The 27,014-nt window shown below is 40.6% G+C and overlaps 1 protein-coding gene and 1 long non-coding RNA gene across 3 annotated transcripts in view; one reads left to right on the top strand and one right to left on the bottom strand.

The window, feature by feature from the left end:
* The window catches only part of LOC148400853 (uncharacterized), a 164,126-nt gene that overhangs the window by 20,912 nt on the left and 116,200 nt on the right, over window positions 1–27,014 (top strand). Inside the window, exon 5 of the long non-coding RNA XR_015857593.1 lies at window positions 6,602–6,692. This is a non-coding gene — a long non-coding RNA (uncharacterized LOC148400853). The remainder of the gene's footprint in view (window positions 1–6,601; window positions 6,693–27,014) is intronic.
* Window positions 1–27,014, bottom strand: part of unc13c (unc-13 homolog C (C. elegans)) — a 77,745-nt gene that overhangs the window by 10,885 nt on the left and 39,846 nt on the right. For both annotated transcript variants that reach the window (XM_088371502.1, XM_088371503.1), the window contains exons 15-24: window positions 22,511–22,600; window positions 20,990–21,118; window positions 17,650–17,783; window positions 15,852–15,937; window positions 7,664–7,790; window positions 6,578–6,674; window positions 5,816–5,959; window positions 5,314–5,391; window positions 3,322–3,399; window positions 197–285 (exon numbers count right to left, since the gene is read on the bottom strand). In XM_088371502.1, the coding sequence (XP_088227628.1) occupies window positions 197–285; window positions 3,322–3,399; window positions 5,314–5,391; window positions 5,816–5,959; window positions 6,578–6,674; window positions 7,664–7,790; window positions 15,852–15,937; window positions 17,650–17,783; window positions 20,990–21,118; window positions 22,511–22,600 (1,052 nt within the window). The remainder of the gene's footprint in view (window positions 1–196; window positions 286–3,321; window positions 3,400–5,313; window positions 5,392–5,815; window positions 5,960–6,577; window positions 6,675–7,663; window positions 7,791–15,851; window positions 15,938–17,649; window positions 17,784–20,989; window positions 21,119–22,510; window positions 22,601–27,014) is intronic.

Here is a 27,014-nt window from a genome sequence, read left to right as displayed (position 1 = left end):
GTCGCTATCTTAATTCTATAACAATTTTCCGGTAGGTTGGGCGGTGTGATAGAATTCAGTACGTTTGCCGCACAGTTCCTAGGGTCGGAGTTTGACTCTTAACTGCTCTGAAGATTGCGGCTGTGCGATGCAAAGCAGATTAGCGGTGTAATTAGTCCGAACGAGAAGTTTCGACATGGGTTGCGCTAATGCTCACCTGGAGCCCAAGACACCGCTGAGCTCATCCAACACGGTGTTGAGTTTGTTCTGCAGCTCCTTGAGCAGGTCACTGGCCTCTGCATCCAGCTGTCGCGGTACAAGAAGAAGATGGACAGTTACTGCATGGTTGCACTCCACAGATCTGCCACACCGCCTTACAACTCTGCAGGATGCCTTAGCTGGAATGAAAAGGGGTGGGGGGAGGGGGGTTTGGTAACCTGTTTGCCTCCCGCTCGATCTACGTGCCATCTGTGCCGAGCATCGCTCTGAATACAAATGGATGGCTCCGAGCCGAGCGCGGCCATAAGACATGGCGTTGGCAAAGAAGAAGCAGCCAGCTAGAAGGCGTCCACATGGGTGACGCTGCGTGCACTAGTGCGTGCTGTACAGTAGTCACAGCTGAGAGGGTAGAGGATCAAGGAAAGGATAAGGTAGTGAATTCCTATATGGTCTACTTTAAATGAGTCTGTCATGTTTTCCCTTTTAAGTTGGCCATTAAAGAAACAAAATATGATATAAGCTTGAGAAATAGGCCACGCAACAAAAACAGCCATCCATTCACTATCTGAGCCACTTCATTTGGAGTTGCTTGGGAGGAACAAAACATTGGTCTATAAGTACTGATACCCTAACAAGATGATTAGCAGGGTCAACAAAAACAAGATGATCCAATTCAAGTTGAGAATCAAATACCATATGTACACTGTCAGATGTTATCGTTCTCTTGTTCTGATTCAGTCATACATTTGATGCACTACTGCCCGACGGTCACAAGTAGCAGATGTCGGTGCTCACCCTTGAACTCAGCTTAGAAAGCTTTTTCTTGGGGGTTCTTTCTAGAATTTCGTTTTTGTTTTTACAGTTTACATTTACTATGCTGATTTCTTATAGCTCAAAACAGTGAGGAAGCATCAGTCGCAATGGCCTGGGCAACATTTTTTGCTTGACCTCTATAGTCTTGGGAATTGATTTTTTTTCCCCGAGAATACAATCTTAGTGAGGAAAATACAAGCTTGGTGTTTTGTACCCAAGGACACCGTCATACCCTGGGAGCTGAAAATTCAATTCTGGCTTCAAATGATCATTGAGACTTTGGTCAAAGGTTACAGTCTTGCGTGTAATGCCGTTTTCTGAGCGGTCATCACAGATCTTCCATATCATCTGCGAGTCATGTCTGTGTAGCTTGTTCTTTTTTACATTTTCTTTCAAGGAAGACTACGAATCCTTTAGTCCTGTCTGTTTTCCGATAAGGTTTTGAGACAACATTAGGAAGTAATTTAAATACCGTACTTTCCTTGAATTAGGTATAAACGAATGTAACCACAAAATCTCCTTGTTTGAATCCTCAAAGTAAAAAATATCTATCCTATTCTGGCAAACTGAATTCAAAAGAAGCTTCGAATCTGAACTAGCCGTTTGTGGCGGTCACCTCCCGACTGAATAAACTCTCTTTTGGCTTCGAGCCTATCAACAACAGCCAAGCTTTGCTTTCATTTGCCTGTTTCAACACTTGCTCGTGAGGAGCCATTCTGAATGCAGTTATCGAGTAAATAACGGGTCGATGAACCACTGTTTAAACCAAACATCGCCTACCAAATTCTGCACAATCAAGACTGAAAGCAATCTGTGGATGTCAGGAAACTAGGTCAGCGTCTGCTTGCCGCGTCATAGCTAGGAACGTGAAGTTAGGTGAATGTTTGTCATGCTCTTGAAATCTTAATGTGAACATTTGTAGCTGTGGCCTGGATGACCTCATTCAAACCACAACCAGACTAATTTAAAAGGCTTCTGTGCAGGGTGTGGTGGGGGTGGGGGGAGGTGGTCAACAAGCTATGACGTGTTTCTTTATTTGCCAGTGTTAAAAGACTGGCAAAGAGGTGGGCAGGAAGCAAGATTAAAAAAAAAAAAAAAGATGGTAACGCATGTTTTTCCGAGCCACTAACCCTACAGTGCCAGTGATGGTGAGGTCGAGCAGCCTGTCCTGAGGGGAGATGGGCAATTCAGATTCCATATGCTCCGTGGCACATGCTGCTGGAAGTGATTCATACTAAAGGGGTGTGGTGGAGTGAGAAAAAGCGCATGACAAGTGGCGGCATTCGTGCTTTTTTTTGGACATCATTCGGAAAATGGCGGAAAATGGCTTTTGGCGGGTCCTATTACACACACCTTACAGAAGGACACAACCCCCTCCTCCTGGAGAGAGAGAGCACATATTGGGAAGACAGGAAGGGGGTATTGAGAAAGGTGGGGATAATGGACCGGGAGGGTGGGAGGGGGCATTACCATAGAAGACAAAATGCAAGGCGAGACAGAAGGTGTTAGATAGTTCTAGAGAAACATGCACTCAAGTCAGAAGAAACCACAGGGGCTGCATCTCCAGGGTCGGCAGTGAGACGCACACATTTCAAGGGTTTATCTATTTCACAGATTTGGGGGAAATCTTATGATGTTACGACTTGTCCCGCCTCACCTATATCCGAAATCCATCAGACAGGGCTCACCTGATCTAAGGTCTTTCCAATTAAGTAATGCAGTACCAGCAAACTGATCGACAAAATTATGTTTAAGGTATTAAGGTAGGGCAAGCAAAACTAGAGGAACTGATCACATCTGACGAATACAAACCCAGATTTCAGCCTGGGTCTACTACGTAAAAAAAAAAAAGCTGCCCATTGACCGCAATGACATAAAACTAGACTCTTTGGCATGGTTGGCGTAATCACAAATGGGATAAGTGGTGAGCAGGTTGACGGTTTGTGATTGCAAGTGGAGATAAGAGTCGGGAAATACGACATTAGCTAACTGACGAGGCAGATTAGTCGACAAGGCTGCTACACGGAGAAAGCGAGCAAAGGATTACAGCACAACACTGTCGGGGTCAATGCCTTTTCACTTCCAATAAATGTCACCCAAAATTATCATTTACATAATCATGACCTAGCGCTTATTTCTCCGACTGAATGTGCCGGTTTCTGCCTCCGTTGCTAGCTGATAGCGAGTCTGTTCTGGTGTCCTTGAGAACAACACGGAATCTCTTCAAAGCATCTGGAATCTGACAACCAACCACTGCGCCTTGTCCTCGTAATTCATTTTGAAGGGCAAAAAAAGACAAGAGAGACAGACCTGCTTGCCTCCCATTGACTCGAACATCTTCTCCAACTGGACTCTGAGCTGCTGAATGTTGTTGAGAAGAATGCAGGGCTGTCGAGAGGGTTTGAAAACAAATGGGCATCAGCAGAGAATACATATTTAATGTTCACGTCTCTCTAAAATGAATCACTGCGCCCCACTGCGCAGGAGCATCTTGTGCGGTTCGACTCAAATGTCAACATAAGACGCAAAAAAATAAAAAAATCACACAATTTGCAATGATCCATCAGTTTGTATTTCCCCGACACATCATCTATACAAGAAATGCGTCTTCACAATGTTGTCAGTCAGCGGAGTAACGTAATACTACTGGGAGAAGAATGCCTGCGCTGAATAACCCCGGACAATATCGATTTTTCGTCTCCCTGACAAATTTAACAGATGACTAACATTAATCACAACACTTTTTATGCTAGCCTGCCAGTAATTCTCAGTTTTAAGTCTGGCGAACGTTCCGCGGTGCTTTTACAAAGTAGGCGAGATGTAATGGATGAAGTTAAGATTGTGTTAACCACGCAGAAGTGATTGTTGCCTTTCAACTCCCTAAAAGCAGACTGGGCAAACGTTCTGCGCATGCAGTAATGACTCCATCTTCCTTTGCAGTTCCCCTTCTTTGGATCGAAGAGCAAATTTGAATTGAGTTGTTAGAGAGTGAAGAAAAGAAATTCTCAGAAGGCTTAACTTGTATGATGGTGGATGCGTCTGTGTTTTTTTTATAAGCTGAATAATTGAGCAGTCTTTCTTTAGCCATCTCATTGAGGTCCAATTTTGCCTTGTACTGAAATTTTTTGTTTACTGAAAATGACATCACAGTATCGAAGGACTCTGGTAACAACCTGTTGTCTGGTTTTGGTCATGTGACACAAGATGCAAAAATGTTTGACTTGTCATCCCCTTTAAGACCATGCAAAATTGGATTTTTTTTTTTAAACTAAGAACATTAAATTAATTGAGATCCAACTACTATATATGAAGACATACTGTACATTATTGGAAAGGTTATCTCTGAGCATCTCAGGTTTTTTTTTTTTTTAATCAGTGGGCATGTTGGAGGCAGTTGTGTTAATTAAGTACTCCGAGACGATTACAGAAGGTTAGCGATGCATTCAATGTACAAATTTTGTTTATATTGCTGCCATAGAAACGGAACTAAGTGAAACCAAGGAGCCATTATGTCTCATTTTCTTTTCTAAGTATGTGCCCTGCCAACGATTCACACCCACACATTGTAGCATAATTTTCAACATGTATGGTTCATAACATTCACAATACAGCATCAAGATGAAAAAGGACATAAATTGGCTACTTTTATAGAACATCTCTTAATCTTCACTGAGTATTCAGCACAATGTCTTCCTGACAGGTTGACTGATTCTATATGCGTGGGGGGTGTTTGTTAGGCCGTTCTTTTTCTGCTCATGACATTTATCATTGCACTGCAACAATACTTGTAAGTATATCTTTGAGTCATCTAATTGCATCTCCGCATTTATCAACTCTGCGTCACAGTACAAAGAAAACAAACATCATTATCGTGATTGGATTGTAGTTGATGGATTACTGCCACCGCACCGCTCGGATGCCTTATAACTTTTTTTTTCTTTGTCATCTATTTGTCGAGCAGGCTAACCGTTTTCTCCGGAGTCAAAACATACAGAAATAGTTTGTAACCATTTGATTTATATTGCAACGCCACCGCAAAGACCACTGGGGGTAATTTGGGTCCTAAGAGGAACTGAAAGTTGAATCTTTGCTCATCTGTCACATTAAATCTGACACAGAGGCCAGAAAATACAACAACTTTGGGCCACCAGATGAGTCATTACGCTTTAAAATGCATTAGGGCTCACCGTGCTAAACTCAACCGAGAATAATTCGATTTGCAGTTAAAGTTGGATAGACTTAAAATATTTACCTTGGAATAAAAAGTCATTGTCACATTTGCATACAACACAATGCACTTACCACGTTCTCCTTGCTCAAATACAAAGGGAAGTCCTTGGAAATGATTGCGGCATACTGCAGGAGCACTTTATTGATAGTCTGTATGAAGGGAGAGTGGGAGGGAGAGAATCAGAGTTCTAATTAGAATTCTTTGCCTTTGTCTTTAATGAATCGCAGGAATATATTGGAAAAAAATACAAGCAGCTGTCCTGAAAGCACAAAAGATCAATACAGTCAGTGCACAATGTGATGCCAATGGATTTTTTTTAAAACTTGGTTGATGCAGTAAAAACAAAGGGAAATCACCTTCACATATATAAAATATACATTTTAAGATTAACAATTTTTAGACTTCTATGATGGTTATGAATGTTATTTAAGCAAAAACAATATTGAAGCAAGTCTGTACAGTGAATATATATGAGTAGATTTTATGATGGCACAGTCTGGAACATATTTCGACTTTCTATTTGAAAATAGCTTCAAAAAGCAAACAAATCTGTTGTCGGACAAGCAATCTGACCTTGGCAAAGCGGCACATGAAGTGAGCCAGGGCCTGGGGGTTCGGACACTCGAGCTTCTTGATGATCTCAAAACTCTGGTTGAGCTGCGTGAACACGTCCACCACAGAACAGGAAAAGAGGGCGTGCTCGGACGTCTGCTGGAACTGCGGAGAGAAACTTCAAAATGTAGTACGGCTTTATCCAAGTGTCATGTCAGTTAGAACTCTAAAAAAACTCGAATCCACTGACTGAGACTTTTTTCATGCATCCATCCAAAATTACTTTAATTCAGCTTTCTTTGATTTATTTACTTTTAATTATTTATGGAATGATGAATGACAATGATAGCAAACTTTTTTTTTTTTTAGCTTTGAAAGCTAAAAGAGGTCATTTCCGTTTTTGTGCATTTTTCTAAAAAAAATAACTCAAATTGCATTAGTATAAAATATACAGCAATACTGACAGGACAGAAGGGTGCCAGAAGGCAAACAGATTTATTCCTTGTTTTCATGCTCTAATATACTGCCAGCTCCTTTTTATTCTTCCTTGAAATCGCAGTTTGTTTTTGTTTTATTCCGTTCCATTCATATTCTTGTCGTGCGTGCAACCCGAGGCAAAGAGTGCCTCTTGTCTGTGAAAAATTCCTTTTTATCCAAGAGACTGTCCTCCTGGAGGAGCGCAATTCTTCTTAGCGGGCTGTCCTTGGTCCATTTAAATAAAGAAAGCAAGTCATTGAGAACTACAAGGAGTTTTTTCCCCCGCTCTCTTTCATTTTTACTCACTCCGTCTTTCTTGTCCCTCTCCAGAGCGCCGTTGAGGAAATCCATGGCCACATCTTCATTCTCGTCGAGCCACTGAATGACAAACGGCTCAAACCACCTCAAGAGAAAATAACAGGTTTGCAATTTGTGTCACGATATTGCTCGGGTGAAGTCAGGTGAAGAAGTCATTAGACTCGGCATGTTTTTATTTGAAGTTCACTTTAGAAGACACTCCATAATTGCTCAATTTCAGCTTCCACTTTAATAGACGACTTCAATTAGTTGCCTGGTGCAATTTTGCCCTTCAACAAATCTGCTCATCACTAGGTGTCTTATTAGCATTACGACAGATAGCACCATGTGTCGCGGCAGATGTCTTTTCCACGCATGCATCTTTAAAGCGAAGGTTTATGGTGGTACTTCAACATTTTGAAGCGGTAATATATCGTATTTCTGAATATTCATTTTGGCAAGTGGATATTTTTTGTCCAGTGTGTTGATATTGAAGCAGTTTTTGCCAGGATAACTTTTGTAAAAAATAGTTTATATTAAATATATCAGTATTTCAATGATTGATGGCCAAATACTTTACAAAAAAAACCTAACCAGAAAAAAAATCTCAAAGGTACTGCTAAACTCCTGCTAATACATGTTTTTATTTTCTGCTACTGAGACCTCCACCAGGGTTACTTTTCCTGTATGTCCCACCCCCCCTTTTGTGTATTCCATTGAACATTGACACAATTTAATTTATGATTCTCCCGTCAAGAGTATCAAGTCCCAGACAATGTTGCGTCTCCCGCAGTTGTCCAACTGCGCTGATAAATCAGCTGCGCCAAAGTCATTGATTGACATTCCCCTCCTCTCCGTCATCTTGGAAATGCATTAAACCTTATATTGAACACATGCTTAATTTTCTGCGGCGCCTTAAAGTGGTCTCTGAATTAACGGATGCAAAAACCTTGGCACGGTTCGATCACAATTGAATTCCATTAGGCTATTTCGCATTGATAAATCACAACGACAGCATCGGTTCACGCGTCATCCATTTTGAGTATGTCCGTTCAGTGTTTGTACAATTTTAGGAAAAGAGGGCATGTTACTTACAGAGAATATTCTGGAGGAACCCCCTTGAAGGCTGGCAATTCACGCACATACTCATTATGGAACCATTTGACTTTGAAGTGAAGATTCATGTATTCCGTGCTTTTGCATAAGCGGTGCTTATCGTGCTCTGAAATGCAGATTAAAACACAGGGAAGAGAAAAACGGTTATTGCAAACACTCCATGTCTAAATTGTAAATCTTGCAGAAAAAAAGGATGTTAATTTCAACTTAAAAAATTATTTTTAAGTCGCTCGGAGTCCAAATAAATGTGCAAACGTATTCACTATAGATATGTGACTTAGGTAGCTATGTTTGATTTAACACAAACATCTTCACAGGCACAATTATGCCAACAGTCTGCAGTTGTTGAAAGCTTTAGAAAATGAAAAGAAGCCAAAAGCTCTCTTTAGAAAAGCTAGAAAGCCTTTGAATGACTCCAGATGAATCCGTCCGTCTTTGGCTGACGTTGCCGCTGAATCATTAAGTGTGGCTCGTTTCAGACATTTTGGAACAATTAAACCTTTCTTTGGGATCAGCTCGTGAATGAATGAAGGGATGGTTTGAAAATGAACAGGTGAAATTCAAACAATGACTTTTAATCATTTATCCCAAAATTTCTTTTCAAAAGTTTGTTTTTTCCCATATGACACATTTAACAGCTCCTTGCTGCTAGGCACAACTTGTACAGAATGATATTTTTTAGGCCAGTAAAATAATTGGCATAAGCCACCCAATTAAGATGTTGGAATGGTAATCTTGGGGTTGGCCTCTAGACAGAAACTTTGAATGACCAACAGCAACTATATGGATGATATAAAGATGTTTTGATAGAAACAGTACACATAAAGTCACTCCCCAACCATAGGAAAAAGTAGTGCTCTTCTTGAAAAATACTCCTATTTCTAAGTGATTCCAAACTTTTGAATTTTACCTAGCCTATATCTCGCATTTGAAATATGGCTAGGACTATAAAAACAGCATATACAGTAAGTGCTGAGCTGTTTTTTTTTTTTTTTACTGTCCCTGCAGTGGAACGATAAAGGTAATGGTGCATTTGTTTCGTCTCAAAAAAGACAATTTTAAACCATCACTTGAAATACTGCCAAAAATAAGCAGCAAAATGCACAGGCTCAAGATTGATGAGCAGAATATGACAAAATTGTCTTCATGTTGTGAGTAAGCACCTTTTACTAGCAATGCAGTGACATCATTTCTGCATCATTTCCTCAGCTCTGAATCTTAAACCTTTCTTGGATTGTCAATAATTATCAATGGAAAGTGGATTGATGTGAATGGAATAGTCTTAACGGCTGAATCATTTTTAGAATACTTTAATTAATCTGAGTTTGTAGCCTTGAATTAGACTTCCAATACAGAACGTCTTGGATTTACCGAGTTCTGTTCCTATGGTGGCAATGTAACCTGAATTTTTACATAAGTCACAACCTGATGTAGTTTAATTATACTCGTTATAAATATATGTAAGAAAAACATTTCTCATATATATATATACGTATATATTAAGCAATCAAATTAGGGATCATACGTACGGTGTAGGTGGAAACCGTCGAGACCGTGTTTATGGTCAGGGCATCGTGTCAAATACAGAGCTCAAGACGTTAACAATATGAAGGAATTAATCTATAGCTGCTTTCATTTAGCTCATACCGCTTCGACGTTAACTGAATAGACGGTTGGAATCCAGCTCGTTGCACTCAAGCTGTCACGCCTTAATCCTGATAAGAGCCATGAGTGCTTAGCCTGATGAATAGCGCTAACTAAGCCTGCCATCCTACACTCTTCTTCAAACCCAAAGAAAATATTGCTGGATGCTTAAAGTAGCATTTTTGACATACACACGCTTGTTGCATTCAAATAACCAAAGCAATTCAGATTCCGAGGGCGATGAGTGGCTTTTACAGGAAAAACATAAAAAAATAGAAGCTGCACAGCAAATGTCACGTTTGTTTTCATTTTCATTTCATCATGAAGCCTCAAGTTGTGACACAACAAAAAAGCTCACTCTGCAGTTTGTAGAGCAAAGCCTTTTTATTTCCTTTGCTGCATGCTTTCATTTTTACTTCCCAACTGTTGCGTTTGTTCAAATTGTGTATGAATTTTGACAGTTTGGCAGGGATCCCAGGAGCCCCAGTAGAGGACCTTTTTAAAAGCTCGGCAATATCCTTCCTGAAATGAAACCAGACAACGTTTTACAGTTACTTGCCCTCTGGGATCGCTGCTCCCATCCACACCCTACCGTCATGGGCCAATTGCTTTTGACTACACAGAGAAAAGTAAAAGTTCACTTGGGGGAAGATTTGATAGTAGGTTGTTTTTCCAATAAGGCAAATCCATATGCTCAACAAAAATAACTCCCTGAGAATTTAATTTCCAAGGTTTTCCTGATAACGGCCGACATCACTTGAATTTTTCCATTAATAGGAAGTTGTAGGCTATGATTTGAACTCAGAACCTCATACCATGAGGCAGCTGTGCTAAAAACTATAGCGCCATGTTTCCAGTTTTGTCCGAATATAAACACAAAGTCACCTGGCAATCTACGCGGAGCAGATGCTTGTTTTAAAGAAAAGGTCAGCAGGTGTTTAGTGTGTGTTTGCATACATTATAACGTCATGAATGTTTTATCCATCCTTCTGAATTCTTTAAAGTCAGTACCTTTCAATTATGGAGTGCAACTGTTCCCGAAATGGTCGGAAAATCACAGAAGTGGCATTTTTTAAGTTTTTTAAGTTGTCATTCAGAGCTCAGTTTATTCATGTCTTCTAAAACCAACCGAAGCAGACATAGAAGCTAAAGGGACCTCTCCTTTCATTCACTGGCACTACAGCCCGGGGCCTTGGAATAGAAGGGAGAATCCGAGGGAAATGAAACGAGGCCAGCGGGAGTGATGCGGTAAAACACGGCTGAAGCTGCGTGACTTCTTCCGAGTGAGTCATCTGCATCATTTTTAGAAAGGCTTTAAATGATTTACATCCCACAGTTTCAATCGGGAATGTAAGCGACAAGTGACTTTGTTTGTGTATTTAATAATACACCCTACGGCGCACCGCATTAACAATTAAAACACTCCCTTGCCTTCAACTCATTCACTTACTGGCAACTGTAAGCCGGGGGGGTACCTAATGGAGTGTCCGGTGAGAACAATCTTCTGAGGCCCCGGCCCGTCACCACACTTGTACTGTCGCTCGTGAAGGTCAGTCGGTGCATATTCATACTTGCTTATGTAAATCCATTCTCATGAGGTCCTCTCCCGCCGCAACACGGCAAAGCAACCGCCTGCATGTGCATGTTTGAATGTTGAACAAAGACGAGAGAAGGACATGCTGCAATATGCTATTCTCTTTTCTTGACACATCATCCATTTATGTGGTATTTTTCTCAAGTCTCAAGAGTAGATATCCTGGACTTGGCATTTGCCCCGTTTTTAATGTAGTAATGACTAATCACCACAACAAACAGTATTTTTGTCCCTCTTCATAGTGGTTTTCCAAAACGTTTGGCCGCATGCCTGTAAACAAATGTTCCGTTTGTTGCTAAGCCTGTGATTGGGAAACAAGTTCTTTTGTGACCCCGCTGGTGGTTAAACAATGCCAACTCTCCTGAGGGAGGAGTTGGCTCAGCGTCCCTGGTGAGGATTTCATCTTGTCTGAAGCCCCCCCACCGGGACTGAGTGATTCACATGGGACCCATCTTTGTTTTGACATCTTTGATTTAAACGGCGTACGTATAAGGTGTTGCGGCTCACTCCAATTAACATTCAGTGACCCTCCACAGGATTGGACGGGCATGTGACTCATTGCAGTTTTTAGCTTGACTCATTTTGAAGTAGAAAAACAAGAACTTGTTTCATGAATCACTTTCATGAATCGATTCAGGAATTGATGCAATTCAGTAGCTAGCGAGGAGTAGCTAGCACCTTAGTTATCCCTCCCAAGCTCAAAGATAAAAAGGTATTATTTGGTGTTTTGGCAGCCAATTTCAAAACTGGATGACTGGAGGCATATACAAAGCGATAATGCCATTAATTTGTTTTGTGCAAATTGGAATAAAAAAAAGTGGCTTGAGGAAAGAATACATTTTTATTGAAGCTGTTGTTTCCAATGTGGTTAGCCATACCAGCAACAGCTGCGAATGTAATATTTCATGAGATGGTAACCGTTTTCCAATTATTTGCTGGGTGCATCATCCTGATAAAGCAACAAAAACAAACATCTTCCTCAAACAGATGTCTCTTATTTCCCTTCAGAAAAAAAAGTTAACTTGTTGCTAACCAAAACAGCAGCACCTACTACATCACGTAAGCTCACTCATTTTCCAACCGATTCTGTGTAGTAATACGCCAGCAACAGAATATAAAATTCAAAAACCCAGGCCTGACCACACATATTCCATCGAGTACACACTCTGATGAAAAAACAACAGAATGTCGCAAAGAGAAAGCAAAAGCAAAGAGATGAAGTGTAGCAATGGGAAACTGTGATGAGGTTTGGCGAGACAGACCCCAGCGCTGATGAATTCATGCTACGGTAACTACAGCAATACGTCATTCATTTATGTTTAATGAAGCCGCTCCAAAAGGCGGGATATGAGGCAATGGCCACCAGAGTTTTGCACTCTTAAAAGATGCGCTTTAGTGACAGCGATTAAATATCTTTACGATAGCTTTGCAGTATTTCTTCTCGGAGCTTTGAAATATATTCCAGTCCAGCTCTGTTTTAATAAAGGAGCAAGATGAGTTATGTGAACAATTAAAATATCTGTATAATATACTGTGCAAATAGGGCTGCATTATTAAATATTTTTTGAATTCATTATTTTTTTTTTATGAACATTGGATCATCTATGGAAAACTACTACGGGTTGACGCTAATGTATTTGGATTTTGCATACCGAGCTTCAGCACAGAACAGACTTTGGGAAGTGAAAGAAACTTTAATTGCCTCGCACTCCAGTCACGTCTACTCCATAAACAAACATTTTGCAGCTTAAGTGAATGTCACAGCTGGCGATATGCTTTTGGCAATATGTCAAATGTTTTCACTTATTTGAAATGACATCATACAAAGGTGAATATCAGTGGGGGGAAAAACTCAAGCAGTGCGAACACAACTAGCAACAATATTTAAACTCTCTGGGGCTTTTAAGATGGAGGTAAAGCAAAAATAAATACTGTCGGTGTTTTTATTGCGTAATTCTGTTATTATTTCATATTGAGACAAACGCTTGGTGTTGCACTTTTTTTTGGATTGATTCAAGGTGTTTGTATCAAGTTTTGTTTGGGTTTTGTCGTTCATGAAATAATCTTCCTTGTATTGGATAGTTTGCAATAAACTATGTGTTTTTCCCCATTTTAAATTTCGATAAATCTTTTTCTGTTTAGACAGAAAAAAAGCAGGACTTTTTTTATTGCATTTTTTAACTTACTGAATCAACTTGAACAAAATAGTAAAACGACTCAGTTGGAACAAAATCCATTTTGGGACACTGCTTTGTCTGGATTTCACAACTATTATCGATTTAGGATACAGGTGACATGCAGGGCGAGACTTGAGCGGCTTCTTTTTATTTTGGGAAAAAAAAGGTGGCCTATGAAATTGACTTTGCACTAAAACCACCCTCTGTACCGGCGAACACACGAATGAGGAAGCACAAGGAAGTGTGCTCATTCATTATTTCACACCCTCCCTTTCTGTCTTTTTATGGCTCTCTTTGTCCTTTCTCTCTCACACATTCACACAGAGATGCTAATATTAGCATCATCCCCATTTTGTTGTTTTATACAGCCGCACCGCCACCACAGACGGCCCTCTTTGCAGGAAGCAGGAGATGCTTCAAAGCCTTGATTAATTCATGCTCATGTGCTGGCACGCGTGCTCCATCTTCTTATTCTCTCCTATTCATTCTTTCTCTGGCGCGCAAACAAACATGGCGGCATCCTTCAGGCTCACTTAGCTCTTCTTGCATAATCTCGACTTCCCCCCGTGACTGACTTCCATTAGGTGTCTGACACCAGCAGCTCAGTGCTTCTCAGTCCTTGCATCCATTATGGCCCACTGAATGAAACAGTGCTACCTTCAACACTCAATTGTGAAGAAATCCATACGAGGCCCATGGAAAGTAGATGTAGAACGAGCAGCCTCTTATGTATGTCACAACTATAGTGTATATGTGTGTGAACGTGTTTTTGTGTGTGTTGTACGGCTGCAATTGGCAGCGCTTTCATTTTGGTAGCTGGTTGCCTTAGCAACGCAGGACGGTGTTGCATGGAGAAAGCAGCAGCAGCAGCAGCAGCAGCAGGTACACGCTGTGGCTGTGAGGGCATTAACAACCCTCGATATTTGAGTTTGACATCTCTGACTGTCATTATTAGAGAAAAAGTTTTAGTGTCCTTGTTTTGTGCAGAAGGTACGTTTGCAAGAATATATATATATATATATATATATATATATATATATATATATATATATATACAAGAAAAAAAGAATTAAATACTCTATATTTTTAAATGTATATATTAAAAATAAAATTAAATATTATAATTATATATTATAAATTTTTAAATGTATATATTAAATATAGATATAATATAATTATATTATATTATATAATATCCAATGAATGGGGAGGAAGTAAGTTTCAAAAGCCAAAGCAAACAATTAATACATCCATCCAAATTTCAACAGCTTGGAAATCTTTATCCTCATCATCATCATCATATTTTCACATTTTCTGTTACCTCATAATTCTTTTGAAATTTTATTTTATTTTTTTCTGATTGGCTCATCCTGAGGCATTCAGCATTGTGTGAACACTCGCTGAAGTAACGACATACGGTTCCTTGCGAGGGTGAAAAGATGACCTCGATAAACGAACTCGTAACTATTTCATTCAGTCAATTAAATGTTGTATTGAAGGTGCCAACCTGTCCTTGGTGGGAGGGAAAAGGTATCACTTCACACTGGGAGGCATTCTAGCTCCATAAAGGCCGACTTTGACATGAGGGGATCAGGCAGGCAAGACAAATGAGGTGCATCTGTGCATAGCATGTGCTGTGTGGCGACACCATCTTAAATTGAATATTTGCGCCCTTCCGATCAAAGTCAGTTAAGATTCTCTGATGTTTCAAAAGGGGACTCCCTCTGGAAATCATCCATTTTTACTTAATTGGTTGGAAAATTATTATAATGTATCATCTATTCGTCCATCCATTCCAATTACTTGATTGACAGTTTAAGCTAAGAGTTAACCTAGCTTCTTATACAATATGTAAAAATTGTGTATACTTTCAAAAGTGGCGAGCCCCACATGTGTAGTTTAACACATCTAGTATTGTTAGATTGATTCAGAATTCACTTCTGTATCCCACTGACACGCTGCCGATTCACATATCCTGAGGGGGTGTTGAGCTGCGGGACTCTCACCTAACAGGAACAGCTTGCTCAATCACCTTCAGGAGGTATTTGCTGTCTTTCGGGGGAATAAGATGTTGTAGCAGGAGCTTTGGCTTTGGGATTTTAAGCTAGAAGCCACATTTAAACCTGAAACATCTGTCTTGTGGCATGAAAGCAGCTCAGAGATTTGTTCTGTGATGGCTGCCTCGTTTGGACAAACACTAATTAGCTTGTTGACACATGACACATTTAAGTTAATCAGTTTGATTAAATTGTTGTAATTATTATTTTGGGGAAGTTTTGAACTCCTGTTTTCAGGTTTCAATGACAGTCTAGAAAAGTATTGGTATTTTGTTACCATAAGGTGATGGATTATAGAATAGATGGATAGGGTTCATATTTCAGAACTACTTGCTACTCATCACTTAGTCACAAATGTGTGCCACAAAATGCTTAGACCAAAAAAATTCAATAAAATCTGTTACTATTGTGAGCATTTGGATTGTAGCCACAATCAGTTGATGATCTCGACTCAGATTGTGTGAATCAATAGTGTGTAATCAGTGGGCAGTGTGGATGAGACCAGCTGATGAGCTCTATTGTGACTACAGCAAATGGATTTGAGGTTAGAATGAAGGAAATTGTCGATGTTACCTCATACCTGATGAGCGCATTTAGTAATTAGTGCTTGACGAACAAATTGCTTGAAACATTTTTGGTACATTGTATAACGTTGAAATACCAAGCCAATATTTTTTGGAATGTTTTAGACTCACCGTCCATGGCGTACTTCATATCCAGGGCAAAGAGGTTCCATGTAATCTCCGCACTGATTTTACCCACGTTGAGCTCCTGCGGAAACCTGTCAGAAATTGAAATGGATTATTTTCAAATTCATTCCCTGAGAACTACAACTTGGGCGGCCCAAGAAGAAACCTTAATGATTTTGCAAAATGATACGTTTGACAAGGTTTCCCGCTGTGTAACAAGATTGAATATTATGACCAGAGAATAAATGAATGTAAAGAATGAATTTATATAATGAGAAATCTTGGATTATTAACAATGGCAGGACAGAATACCCCAGGAGTAAACAAGCTGCAATGTCTCCTTTCATGGAACTGATCAATATCATTGATTGAGCGGCAAATTATGACATTACAATCGTTCACTGATTTTGCATGAAAATGCAAACTATCTGCTGATCCGATCCAGCTAATCAGGTCTGTCCCATATGAAACAAACATTAATTATGCGTAATGAAATAAAAATAAATCTGAGATAGTGGCAGCCAAACAATCTGCTCCTTGGAATGCTGTCGAGTGGCAGTTAGAGGTTGAATGCAAAACATCAGCGGTTTAATTATCCATCTTCCCGGACAATGATGGGAGGACATTAATACATGAAGGGCTCCCTGGCTGGGGGAAAGGTCAGTTCTCCGGGAAATCCTTCACGTTGATTTTTGCAAGTCCAAAGTATTTTTCCCCAGCGGAAAGCATAATGCCTCCGATGCGCAAAATAAACACTAAGCGAGACGAGGAGGCGGATTTGTAATGTGAGCGGCGAACGAAGGAAATAGAAACGATCCCTAGAACAATCATAACTCCTGCTTTTACGTCTATCACGCTTTATACCTTCAGCATACATAAACAAAATGTAAATCTGTGTGGATGTGTTCTATCGCCATGCAAGGTAAACAATCTATATGCGGGATATCTGTCTTTCTTTGGAAATAGTCTTTAAAGCTTCTAATCTTTAGCGGGCATCATTAAACACGTAGTTATCGCTGCAAAATAAAAATCCATCTTTTCATAATTGAAAACAGATTAAGTCGCTTTTTATTATTTGGCATTAAGCCCACATTAAAGTTTTACCATAACGGAACAGTTGGGGGTCCTTACGGTCCTGAAACTTGACCACAGGAAGAGAAAATGGAGGGAATAGATATAATTATTGCAGAGCTATCATTAGCCAGTGTGGGAGAGACTAGGCAAGGAAGCTCAGGGCATAAACAGTCGTAATGAGCATCGTAAATCAGCCAGCCGCAGAAGAAGAGAAAATGAGCTAAAAATATGAATGCATACAAAAGGATGAGAGGGTATGGAAGATGCTTAAGTGGGGCAGCAATGGGGGGGGATGATCATTTACTGCTTTGGTGAATTTTGCTGTTTTCGTGGAATGTGCAACAAGTACTCGGCGATTACAATCTACTATTTAGTCGATGCATTGTTAAGGAGCTATTCAATTAAGTCGCAAGACTGATGGTAGGAATTGCCATCGCTGAGTTGCTTTGGTTGATTATGAGATAAAATCAACGCATTCATCCATTCTCTGTTGCAGTTCCCCTTTTCAAAGTTGTGAGTGAGCTAAAGCCCATCCCAGTTGAAATATGATCAAGAGACGAGGTAACCAGGCAACCACAGGGCACATACATTATCTTCCAACAACTATAGTAATAAATGGACAAATTTTAATAGTTTTCAATTACTTTGACATGACTTTTGTTCATACTGTGGGAGCAAGTTCCACTGCAATGCAACCGTCCCGAGTTCATGAGTGTATCACATTACATACTGGTTGATGACAGGCGTGTAGGCCGTCCTGTCTTCATCGATGACCGACACCATGAGGGTGATGAGTTTGGGCCAGAAATCCAGATTCTTAATGGATGGTCCCTGCTCCTCGCGTGGAAGGTCCTGCTTCCGGCTCTGCAGGGAAGGAAGTCAGGAAACCTTAGGCTACGTCACCGAGATGACTTTCTCAGACCGCAGCAGAATCATCAACAGTGTATTTTCCATGCAAATCCATAGCTCCACTGACAATGACAAATAGTATTTGACATAGCCTCCCGGGAATTGACTTCTTTCCTTTTCTCCATTTGTTTATGTAAATTGTTGGAAACGGCAAAAGCGGTTCGATTGTGTTCCTGAATTATTTAGCACGAATGATCTAACAACCTTCAGCGTATTGACTTTGATGCAGCACACAGAGGAATTGGAATTACAACGTGCATTCATCTATTCCTTGGTGTCAATGATTAACTTTGTATTTTAGGTGCCGTGTCAAAAAGATTCCCTTGCGTGTTTCGCAGTGTGGGCTAGGGCGAGCCAGTTTAATCTCACCCGAATGATGACGATCGTGTTACGCTCGATTCTGGGTTGCCTTGCTTTTAATCATTTGGCTTTGGGATTGCCAGAGTAATGAAATGGGATTACGTCATTCAGATAGATGCTTCGTTCTTATATTTCTCATTTGCATTTTCTTCTGTGTTAAGATGTGAAAAATGCTCTGTGGCTTCAAATTATTCAGAGGCACTTTGAGCTTTCGATTCCCAACTCTCGAGACTTGGGAATTGCTCGTTTAGACTCTGCCAACGTTAACAAGCTGGAGACCAAAAAAAACAATAATATTATACTGTGGAGAAATAAAAAGCACTTTATATGAGGGTGAATTAAAGGGGATATTTACCACTCTGTGTAAAAAAAAGGTTTAAATGCAGCCAGACAAATTATTTTCTATTCACACCAAAGTGTGATTGAGTGACTCATGTTGAAGTGGTGCTACAGTGAGTGAAAATACGAGCGATATGTGGCCGGGTCGATAGAAGGACATGACCACAACAAATCATAGAGTCAGTATTTCCTAAACCAGTCTTGGTCGCCGAGGTAACGCATAACTGTACCGGCTCGTTTCGTATTTTCACAGAAACAAGGCACAGAATGTTAATCAGACACTTAGGAACTGTTTTGATTTTCTTCTTGAAGATAATTCCTCAAAATGATTTCCATATTAATCAACTTGGGAAATTCCAAATGTTTGAAGGTTTAAACACTAACAACCAATGATAGCAATGGGAGTTGCGTGACCAAACATGTTCAATATGGAAACATGAATAATGAAAAGTCCCTGCAGGGGGGGTTAAGTCATGTAAAATTCTCACTGCGCAGGTACGAAAGTGAAGGACATGTTTGAAGGTTGGCTCTACGGGCTGCATTTTGTATTCTGTTAAAACTCCCTTTGCTCATTTGTATTTGTCTCAAGTCACAATAATCACAATGTTGGACGTGATTAAGTAGCATGCTGTTGTTTCTTTTTATTTTTTATGACACAATCTACGGGGGCCCCAATTTGTAGCTTCAGCATTTGCATGCAACTGGCTCCCCATGAAATTCCCTCATCAATTCTCACAGTGAAGCTCCAATTTAGAGTCAAAATGGAAGGATTGATTTCTAGTAACGTCCTTGATTTCTTGGAAAGGTGTTGGCAAGCAGAGACAGCATAGCTGAAGTTTTGGATGGAGGGAAAATCAAGTCTTCTCACAAATGATTAGCTGTCATTTAAAATAGAATGGCACAGAGTGGACTGACTTCTCATTAGTGTGGAACAAATGTTTTCAGTCCACAGCAAGACTGAACGATTTCGCCTCACTGTTCCAACATTTTTGGAGGGAAGTGTAGTGAAAATGTTCCACAAGCTTCAAAAATGGATGAACCACATTTTCCCCCTAACATTGTCATTTACCATGACTGATCTCCCTGCATTTTCTTGTTGAAAGCATCCATTTACCGTGAGGATGCTAGAATTCGTTAAGCCCCAACTCTCCCCCCCCTCCCCTCCCTCTTGTTATTTCATGCCCGGTCGGAAGCGGCCAACTCGGCTGTCACGTTACGCAAGACGCCTTGTTGTGTCAGGGCTATGTCTCGGCCTGCCTCGTAACGAGACGGGGCTCCCAAATGACTTGTAACCACGACGACAGCGAGGCTACCTCGTGTCTGTGACCACAATAATTTATAGTCACGCTGGGGTTAGCTTTAGGGCAGTGCCTGTTTTTTTTCCTTCGTCCAAACTGTCTACACTAAAACAAGTGCAGAAGGGTGTAATTAGCAAGTATCTCGCCCGAGTGATAATTGCCTGCAACACCTCTGGCAGTTCAAAGAAACGGAACGCTTGATCCCATTATAGACTAAAAACGGACATCATCGTCCGTGGTGTGGCAGTCATAAAGATTCAGAAGAATCGCCTGATAATCCACCCAGATGTGGCCAATGAACGAGAACGCCCGGATGTCTTTAGTGCAGCCAAGTGAGGCAGTGTTTCTCCGTTGGCTCATTTAAGAACCTCCAGGTGGTCCCGGCAAGCCGGCGATATTCATGAAGACTTTCAAAGGTGGTTATTTTTGCACATTGCATAAACACTGCTTCTTGCTTCGTTAGTCTCCCTTGAGTCTTTGCACATAATTTTTATTGCAGACTGGAGGTGGGAAATGACGTGGCATGAGAGACAGGTTGCGATTTGATGTCATCCGAGCTGTTAAACAGGAAGTAAAATTGAAGTGAATACTTTATTCAGTTCATTATTAAAGTCTCACACCGTTAGCTGTAAATTTTGTTTGACTTTGGAAGCAAATCTTTGAGATTGCATGAGGGTGTGTTTACTCGCATGCGTTTGCTGATGTTGTTTTTCAAGCGCCACGACAACGCAAGGGCGCTCATGCGTTTAATATCCCTACAAATGCAATTATGTTGCCACAAATAATGTTCGCAATAGCACTCGTCTTATTGTTTTGCTTCACTTTACACTCCGCATTAATAATTAAGATTTTGAATTATTGCTGGACACGCCAAAAGTGTTGTGGTTTCAATTGCCATCCAAGAGATTTACCATTGCTATTTCAACAATAGCTAGTTGTGTTTATTTACTCAACTGCATTGTGTTTATTACAGGCTAAACTTTTATTTGGTAGGGTAGATTTTATTTGTAGTATCAGTTTTCTATTTTTAATTTAATAATACATCTCATAATTAGAATAATTTATCCCAGATGTGACAACCTCTAGGCCAATACGTTTCCCTCTTTTAATGACATTTAACTGCAAAAATAACCCGTGTACACGGTCAAGCTGACCAAGACTTACCTGGTCCAGCAGCTGATTGTAGAGCTCATGGCAGTTATCAAAAATGTATTTGTACGTGGAATCCAGGCAGGCTCTCACGCAGTCCCTAACCACCTGGCTGGCTCTGGGCGGACTCTGGAGCTCTTGGACCTACACACACACATGCACATGACCGTTAATGTAAGTGAAGGCTTTCAGTCTTTGAGTAGATTGTGAAGGTCCAAGCCCTTTGCTGGAGGTAATCTCATCAAGCACATCTCTTAGTCTTCAGTCGAGGCCAATCAAATCACTTTGTGGTCTACACATGTGAGTGAACACTTGACAAATACGTACTAAACTCGGGCCCTTTTGTCGTCCATTTTACGAGTACACCATCTACGATATTGCACCCGTTCTGTGAATACATTTTTAAAGAAAGCAGCACTTCCGGCCCATTCAGATCAATTAGATAACAGGGTCTGGTAGAGCATTAGTTTATCCATGTGCTTCAGCAGATTTGTAAATTTTGTAATCCCTTGATGGACTAGCATTTCAAAATGTGTCCTGCTTGCTGTCCATGTATAATTTCTGCAAATTATTCATGTTCCTTACTTTGCTCTTTTAGTTGTTAACTGCCACACAAAGTATTAAGACAAATGTATTGAGACAGCTTATCCTAATAGGATTTTTATGGTTTTATGGTAATTCAGTGTGTTGCTGATCTCACGGTATCACCTTCTATTTTCCAACCGTGTGTTTATATATGACTTCCTGACGGAAAAGGACAAGCCACTTACATCCATTATGCATACTACAATTGACGTGCAGCGCAGCTCGTGTACATATAAGAATGCTCGACATGCTCGTGACAGCAGAGCAAAAACCGTGGCAAGCAAAGGTGACATCTTTCCTTCCTTTGCTCACATATGCCATTTTAGCTATGCCTCTCTGAGCTTCAGCACCGCCACCATCAAGTGGGAGCTGAATGGACCTTTTCAAACACACGCCCTTTAGAGAAGCGAGTGTGAGGAAACAAAGCGAGGAAGCTGGAAGCATTTTTAGAGGCTTTGCTGTATAGGAGCCATCACATAAGCCTCCAGTCAAGGAGTTGGTGGGAACAAACATCATTTGGTTTTCAATGGCCTGCGGTGTTGTGGAATGTGGAGGAAATTATGAGATATCAGGAATTGTGGGATTGAATTGAATACAGTGAAATGAAAGGAGCTCCAAATCAATGTTTACAATGAAACGCTCGCTGGCAGGATTGTAAGCAAGCGAGCAGTATTGAGTTTCAGAAATTCAAGGTTTTGCACGAAAAGCTCAGATGTGACAGAACATGAGAAATGTTAGTTATTATTGTGATCCATCATCATTTAACACTGTTTTTTCATTTCTATCATTTCTTTAAATTAATTACCATACCTACACAAGACCACCCAGAATAGTCGATACTGGTAGGCAAGGCCAAGTCCACATGACTGGACCTGACTGGATCCAGAGAATTTATTTTTTGCACCTACTTGACAAAATAAAATTGAGTATATTCAACCTAAACGTTGATACCTTCATCCTGAAGAAGGTGATGCTGGTCAGAAGATCTACAGTTGACTTCAAATCATGGAGACGATCTTGGTTTCCAGCGGGGAAATTGTCCTGGAATAGAGAAAAGGTAAAATAAATAAACTGATTTCAAAAGCCATTACCACCACCTCACTGTCATTTAGGCCCAAAATATTAAAATGGATTACAGATTAACGCCCCGCAGTCATAACTGAATGAATGTCCGTCCAATCGTTTAGCAGACCAGGGAGGTCTCCTGTGATGAAAACTTCGATTTCGGCTCCATGAAGCCATCAGGCGGTGCACGGGAGTGTGACGGCGAGCATTTAAATCCCTTGCAGCATTCCCGCACCCATACGCTATTATCTCCTTCCCTCCCTCGCTCGCTCTGCTCTAATACAATTTTGCCAGTTTCCTCTGCCTCCTCTACCTTTTAAAATCAATGCACAGCCAACAGTTGGAGCATTATTCTCACCCACGGGCTTCGCTGCCAAAACACACCTAGGATCAAAACCTTAGCGGCACATTGTGGACTTAATGATCCAAAATGTGGTTTTCAACAAACACAGATTAGGTTTGTGAAATATCATAGTTGTTATTTTTTTCTTTATGATCGGCTTTTCTACTTTGTTGAAGGCTTCTGCAAATGCGGTCTTGGTTTATCATCTTTGATAATACGGCTACTAACATGTAGCCACCGAGCATTGTGACATGATATCAAGGGTGGAGACATCTGATGAGGGTTGATGCAAAGGTATCACAGCCGGAAAATCCCAAGATTATAATGACAATAATAATAATAATCAATTTATATAACGCTTTTCAAGTCAGTCACTTGATATTTTAGTGAAAGATTCCTACGTCATTAACAAGCTGCTGTTATCTTAAAGGGCAGGCAATGTATAACAAATCATCAGTCCATTGGCAACCAGGACTTGAGACTCCACAGAGCAGCAGTGGATGGTGACATCTGGCATAGTTCTTGAAATGACCGTGTTCGGGCAGCCAACAGCAAAACACGTGTTTAATAATGCTATCATGGTTTGTTGTAAAACGCTACGCAATTCTACTCCGTGCTGTATTATGTGTCTTTCGGGACCTCTTTGCAGTCGATTCACTCAAGGTGGTGTTATACTTTACATGGAGCTGTATTATAAGAGACTTTTTTGTTTCTTATACCTTTTTAGGGAGTGGAAATTCTGTGCTAGGATCTCTTTGAGTGCTGCATTGTGACTTTATGCATAGATGTCTCCGCTTCGGATTATTTACTTAGTCAAAATCATATCAGCAGCAAGAGATCCAAACATGATTTGCTATCTAAGCCGAAGCATACGTCGATGTGATTTCTTATCACCTCCGTGGTGTCATATTCACTGACACAGTGGCAAGATATTTTAATCGCTGGAGCTGTGTCAACTTTATTCCTATCAGTAGAACAATGATAAATTGGGTCGAGAGTCACGGTGCAAAAAATGTCTTTTAATCTCACCACAAGGTGACGTTTATCAACAAGAAGAATGTTTGCGTCGTTTTATTTGTACATTTGTATTTGACTTGAAACATACTCCTTTCTCCATTGTATGTATTTCCTGTTGTGATGAACACAAAATTGAAATCCGTCTCTCCTAATAGACCAATAAATATCCCTCGGTGGAAGATAGCTGCATGCATTTGTTAAAACATGCCAAGAATGTGAAATAGTTTTTCCCGACCTGAAGTCGATATAACGCACACGGTAAAAACAATTTACAATAAGTCTGTATGTTGGTGTGTCTAAAAAGCAGAGCAAAGTGTATCTAGCCACCTCCCACAAAATGAATGAAAACATATTTCTATTGGTGCAAAGTTTTTACCACATTTCACTTAATGTGTGAAAGTTTGTAAAGAAAATAACCACCGCGTTTTTACTACTGAGGGAACTACAGTGCCAAGCAAACCATAAAAATGTTTTTTTCCCCCTTCAGCTGACTCTAATACAACACTCACTCAAATTTAAGGGCACAATTCCCACGGGTGTTTGCTGAACAAGCGTGACTTTATATCAATGTGTCCAAACAGCGAGCAGGATTTCAGAGAACCTTGCCGATCCCCCGGGGGACGGCGTGTAGGGTACATAAGGTGTCACCGTACATCAGGTCACTTTGGTCCACACTGATTCAAGGCCTCTTGTTTTATAAAAGCAAACTCAATCTCCCACGGAATGTCATTAGGGGGGGTCGAAAAAAATGGCCGAGTGAGCCAGATGGGAATCGTATTCCTTTCCAATTGTTGTGGACTGGCTCTGCTCAGAGAGAATGAAAGCGAGAATGAATACTGCGCACATGTGTGTGTGTGATAGGGACACAGCAGGGTGGTGCTGGCAGGTGATTTTCTGTGATTTCGTTGTGTGTGAACGTCACTGCCAAGAAACCGGTCCACGGGAAAATAAAAGGCGCAATCAACACACACCCACACATGCACACAGCATGCCTGTTTTTAATCTAGTCCTGTCATCTTTCCGTGCAATCACTTCTCCTCATTCCATCTTTGTGTTTTGTATTGTTGCCCGCATTGTTCCTCTTGTTGCTGCAGCATCAGCTGCTATCAAGGTGCTCACCCACTCACTAACCCTACACGGCGCCACCAGCTGTACATTTGTATCCGAGTGGGGTACTCAGGTGCACGCATCCGGAGACGGGAGGGGAAAAAAAGAAAAAAAGGGGTGAGAGGTCATAATGTACCTGCATGTGTATGGATGTGTGTGTGGGTGTGTTGGAGTTAACAAGATTAGCGCTCATGGGATTGTTCTAGAAGCTTATGTACTAAATGTGTAGAATTCAATCTGCCTGAGTAGAAAGGTGCAGCACCTTTGGCAGACCGACGAGCTCTCCGAACTCCACTACAGGAAATGCAATTCTATTTGATACCTAGCTATCAAATCCAGATATTGATTAGATTAGATTAAGATAGATAGATAGATAGATAGATAGATAGATAGATAGATAGATAGATAGATAGATAGATAGATGACAATGATCATGCTATCAATTTGACCGCCGATCTTCCCTACCACCGCATCTCTGATGGTATATCAACTGAAAAATCAATAGGGCTCTCACTTTGGCATGGAATGATAAATCCAGAAAAGTTTAAAGGAGATTTGTTGGATGTTACAACCAGCATGCTGCTGCCAAGAAACCCAGCGGACGCGAGGCCAAGTCCTAATTGCGATAGCATCGCTGTACTGTGCATTACTGTAGTTTATTGCACAAATAGATCACATCGATGCGTGGGAACACCCTGTGAGGTAGATAATGCACCTCCCTAGATCTGCCTGGAGGGTATAAAACATGAAAGAGTGGCACAACGCCTGCACCTGTCATCCAACACGCGGCGTGTCGCTAACAGGTCAAGTGGAAAATGCTCTACATACAGTGGAACATCTGTGCTCGGGAACAAATGTTGGAAAGTCACCAAACTACTGACCATGAAGAGTGAATCTACATACTGTAGCTTAAAACAAACAGCCAATTGAGTCCTCTGTGGGAAAATATGCCACTGAACTGCCACTTTTCATTTTGCACTCAGTAGTTTTCGCAGCATGCATGCTCCCTGAGTCATTGGAGGTTGTTTGTTGGCCTGATATGCAGGAATAAGATTTCACTGTTATCATTCTTCCATGTTAAGTTGTTACAATACCACTAATACTTCAACATATACTTGCCTCTATTAAGCTTTAATTGTCTACAATGTCTTTTGATTGTCACAAGATATCTTCAAGAGCCCCCAAAAATGACAATATCCCATGTTTAGGCTCTGTTCCAGTTTACACATCGTGAATCATTAGTGTAAATAAATGTGACTTTGGTCCGAAAACATCAACCATAAAGAAAAATACATTTTAGCAAATTCAGCTTCAAAACATCGACCCGTTGTTTTGCTAGTGGTTGTGGCGTAAACAGAAGTCCTCTAACCTCTTTTCTAAATTTGGTCATGTGACAACTGGCATATCTACTAGGTCTTACCTGTCCATTGATAGATACCAATAGTTAACAGCTGAACAGTTCAACTTGACAACCGAAACACGTGATGAGTCGTGTGTGCACTCGTTGTTTTCTATTCTGTAAAATGTTAATAGCTAAAGCCTCCAGCCAGTTTGGTTCATGCTCTTGGCCACTATTTGCCTCAAAATGGTCTTTGCATTTATAAACAGCCCATAGCTACGTTCCAGTCGACAGAACATGTAGACACTCCACAATGCTGTGTGTGTTCATGTTTATAATCCCGGCACACAACCACTAAAGTTATATTGGGAATATACAACATTGTTTGCAAACATTTTTTAGTTGGTGCTGTTTGACTTAATTTGACCAGCAGGCTCACTTATTTTTTCTTTCTGGTCTCAGTAATGTTGTCTTTCTATAATTTGCCCAAAGTAATGTTGTGATTGATCATTTAAGCCTCTTCAAATGCCTCCCCTCTGGCTTTTGTTTTCTTCCGATGCAATGACACGATGCTATGAAGGTTA

The sequence above is a fragment of the Syngnathus floridae genome, chromosome 3 (genome assembly GCF_059516105.1).
Source record: "Syngnathus floridae isolate MCC-2025c chromosome 3, RoL_Sflo_1.0, whole genome shotgun sequence".
In the NCBI taxonomy this organism is placed as follows: domain Eukaryota; kingdom Metazoa; phylum Chordata; class Actinopteri; order Syngnathiformes; family Syngnathidae; genus Syngnathus; species Syngnathus floridae.
The sequence above is the reverse complement of the archived record's forward strand: the minus strand, read 5'-3'. Positions and strand labels throughout refer to the sequence as shown.